This window comes from Myotis lucifugus, unplaced genomic scaffold (assembly GCF_000147115.1).
Source record: "Myotis lucifugus unplaced genomic scaffold, Myoluc2.0 scaffold_310, whole genome shotgun sequence".
Taxonomy (NCBI): domain Eukaryota; kingdom Metazoa; phylum Chordata; class Mammalia; order Chiroptera; family Vespertilionidae; genus Myotis; species Myotis lucifugus.
The window spans coordinates 638,966-642,793 of NW_005871358.1; the positions used below are offsets into that span (position 1 = coordinate 638,966).

The 3,828-nt window shown below is 53.1% G+C and overlaps 2 protein-coding genes across 2 annotated transcripts in view; both read left to right on the forward strand.

Moving 5' to 3' along the window:
* The window catches only part of LOC102443024 (relaxin-3-like), a 2,756-nt gene extending 1,570 nt beyond the window's left edge, over window positions 1-1,186 (forward strand). Inside the window, exon 2 of the mRNA XM_014465752.2 lies at window positions 951-1,186. Within this exon, the coding sequence (XP_014321238.1) occupies window positions 951-1,186 (236 nt within the window). The remainder of the gene's footprint in view (window positions 1-950) is intronic.
* A 350-nt stretch (window positions 1,187-1,536) lies between these two features.
* IL27RA (interleukin 27 receptor subunit alpha) overlaps window positions 1,537-3,828 on the forward strand; it is a 15,973-nt gene continuing 13,681 nt past the window's right edge. The window contains 2 exon segments of the mRNA XM_014465749.2: window positions 1,537-1,704; window positions 2,133-2,250. Coding sequence (XP_014321235.1) covers window positions 1,629-1,704; window positions 2,133-2,250 — 194 coding nt within the window. The 5' untranslated portion in view covers window positions 1,537-1,628.

The window sequence follows — 3,828 nt, forward strand, 5'->3', positions numbered from 1 at the left end:
CTTATTCATGTGCCAGACACAGTTCTAAGTGTTGTGTGTGGGTGTTTTTTTTTTTAAATATATTGTATTGATTTTTACAGAGAGGAAGGGAGAGGGATAGAGAGCTAGAAAACATCGATGAGAGAGAAACATCTATCAGCTGCCTCCTGCACATCTCCTACTGAGGATGTGCCTGCAACCAAGGTACATGCCCCTGACCGGAATCGAACCTGGGACCCTTCAGTCTGCAGGCCGACGCTCTATGCACTGAGCCAAACCGGCTCCGGCGTGTTGTGTGTTTTTTAATGGGTATATATACACTTTCCATGAAACGCTAAATTCCTAGGAGTTATTATGTTCCTCACTTTGCAGAAAAGGACATTAAGAATCAAAGAAGCAAATTCACTTTGTCAGGATTATAACTTTGAGACACTGGTTCGAAGCTTAATCAGTCTGACTCCCAAACCCATGTTCTTAACCACCAGGTCCTCCATAAACAAAGAGTAAGGGAAAAGAAATGACATTAAAATATATTTTTAAAAAAAAAGCCGAAACCGGTTTGGCTCAGTGGATAGAGCATCAGCCTGTGGACTGAGGGGTCCCAGGTTCGATTCCGGTCAAGGGCATGTACCTCGGTTTGCGGGCACATCCCCAGTGGGAGATGTGCAGGAGGCAGCTGATCTGATGTTTCTCTCTCATCGATGTTTCTGACTCTCTATCTCTCTCACTTCCTCCCTGTAAAAAATCAATAAAATATATATCTTTTTAAAAAAGAAATGACAGGAAGGTCAAGCTCAGTGAGGTTGAATATTAGAGGCATCAAAGCTGAAACCTAGGCCTGAGTGGAATCAAAACCTTTAACCACGAGACCATGTCTCAAGAACAGAAGAGCAGCTGGACCAAGCAGGAGCCAGGACTCTGAGTGTGACAGAAGCTGGGTCCCAAGCATGAACTCTTCTCATCTTTTGCAGGGGATGCCTTCCCACCCACTGAGCCCTATGCACACAGCCAGCTGGAAGAGGCAGCAGGCTCCAGTGACTGGGCGGTCCTGACCAAGCCCGCCCAGGATTCCTATGGATCTCTGCGGGTCACCCGAGAAGGAGAAGAGGGAGAACCAGAAGAGGGAGACGACAAAGACAGGGGTAGCCTCCTCAAGAAGTGCTGCGAAGAGGGTTGCACCAAGACGGAACTGATGATGTTCTGCTAGACCCGGGACTGGGCAGCTGCGGGTGCCAGGGCCAATGCTGAATCCCTGTCTCTGGCCCCTCATACATTCACAGCGGGACAGATCAGAACCTTCTCCAACCGCAATAATAAAAGTTGCAAAGGACTCTGCAGCGTGTGTGTGTGTGTGTGTGTGTGTGTGTGTGTGTGTGTGTGTGGTGCGCGGGGGGTGGGGGGGGGCGCTCAGTTTCAGGGGAGTTAGGCCGAGCCCTCAGCCCTCTCCCCCGGACGCCCGGGTCGCCTGCCCACTCCCCCTCCCCCGGGGACTTTCCGCTTTGGGGAAGGGGCGGGACCGAGCGCAAGGTGCGGAGGCGGCTGGGAGGGGTGGCTCTTCTGCTCGTCGCCTCTGGGGCGCTGGACTCGGAGAGCAACGCGGCCGGGGGGCCCCATAGGGTCCGGCGGGACCCGGAGGCGCAGGGGCGGCCATGAGGGGGGCCTGGGGCGCGCCCTGCCGGCTGCTGCCTCTGCTGCTGCTGCTGTCCCAGCGGACAAGTGTCCAGGGTGAGTTCCGGGCCGAGCTCGCGCGGGGCGCTCTACCGCGCGCTCAGCCTTAAAGCGCGAATTCTCCAGGGCGAACGCCAGTTCGTGGATGAATGACAGAGGTCCGGGCCCCACTCTGCTGCTCCCTGGGCAGGGACAGGGCGCAGAAAGGAGTGGGGAGCGCGAGGCCGGGGGTGGAAGTCAGCCCGGGGTGGGGGTGGGGGTTGGGGTGGGAGCTCTTGGGGTGGTAACAGGATGTGGTGGTAGAGGGGGGAGGAGTTATGTCCAAAGCCTGGGTGCAGGTGCCCAGCGCCCCCTCCCTGCTGCTCACTTGCGAAAGGGACCCCATAACCCTCCAGGATGATCAGAACTTGGGGCGGTCGAGTTCTGGGCAGTGAGGAGGCGGGGGATTGACCCCTCCCCTCCCTGGGATCCTCGCCCTCTTCCAGGCAGCCCGGGGCCCCTGCGGTGCTATGGTGTTGGGCCCTTAGGCGACTTGAACTGCTCCTGGGAGCCTCTTGGGGACCTGGGAGCACCCTCCACGCTGCACCTGCAGAGCCAGAAGTAGTGAGTACAGTGGGGTGGCTTGGGGACACTGAGACTTTGGAGGGGTGGCCGCTCAGGTCCCCGCATTCTCCAGGTGAGAGGACCCAGGAGTCCTGCCCCCAGTCCTCCCCAGCTCTCCATAAATCCAGGTCCCCTCCTTTTCTGGCTGCAGGACCCCACCGGTCCCCTTCCCTCTCTGAGACCCCTTTGCTCCTCTATCAAATGGCCATCATGAGTGACACCTGCCTCCCAGGGCTGGCTCCGAGGACCCCATGAGGGAGGCACCTGGCAGAGAAGGTGCTGAGTGATGATAAGCTGTTTTAGTTGCTGGGTGTCCACTCAACGCCTCTGAGCTTATGCAGAGACCATTGGGCCGGGTGCTGGGGTGCAGCAGTGAGAGACCAACAGCAAGCCTGGTCCTCCGGGCCCAGGGCCACTACCTGCCTTCACGATGACTCGCTCCTGGAAACTCACAGTCATTTCAGGTTTGGCTAAGTGGGTAGAGAGTGAAAGGAGCCGCTTTTTGCTTTTTTTGTTTTTTAAAGATTTTAAAAATTGATTATTAGAGAGAGAGGAAGAGGATGAGAGAGAGAGAGAAAATCAGTGTGAGAGCAGAACACCAATAGGCTGCCTCCTGCACATACCATCTCCCCCCAACTGGGGATCAAGCCTGAAACCGGGTATGTGCCCTCACCAGGAATCCAACCAGCAATCTTTTGGTGTATGGTAAGAGCCAGCTGAGACTCACAAGGCCAGGGCTTTCTTTGTTTTTATAATGGTGGTAAACTACACATAGAAAACTTATTTTTTTTTTCAACCATTTTAAGTGTACAGGTCAGTGGCATTAAGTATGTTCACCTTGCTGTGTAAACATCACCACCACCTGTCTCCAGAAGTGGGGCCTAATTTTCATTGGTAGAGGTTGGCGGAGTCAGAGAAAGTTCTTCCCTTTTTGTAATGAGGTGAAATTCAAAGAACAAAATTTACCATTTTAAAGTGAACAATTCCGTGGCTTTGGTATGTTCACAATGTTGTGCTGCCACCATCTCTATCTAGTTCCAAAACATTACCTTCACCCCCAAAGGAAGTTCCATTCCCAATAGCAGTCCCTCCCCATCCCCCTCCAGGAACTGGCAGCCACAAGTCTCCTTTATGTCTCTGTGGGTTTGTGGGTTCTGGACATTTCATATCAACGGACTTATCCACTATGTGTCTTTGGTGTCTGGCTTCTTTCTCTGAGCATAGTCTTTTCAGGGTTCATCACCTTGTAACAATATCAGAGCTTCCTTCCTCTTTATAGCTGAGTCACATTCCCTTGTCTGGATGGGCCACATTTTACCCATCCATCCCTCTGCTGATGGACATTTGGGGTGCTTCCACCTTTTGGTGATTGTGACTAGTGCTACTATGAACATGTATGTACAGTTATGGAGTCCCTGTTTTCCATTCTCTAGGTATATGGATAGGAGTGGAATTGTTGAACCATATGGCAATTCTCTAACTTTTTTGTTCTTGTTAATCCTCACCTGCGGATATCTTTTCCATTGGTTTTTAGAGAGACTGGAAGGGAGGAAGGAGGGGGAGAGAGAGAAACATCGA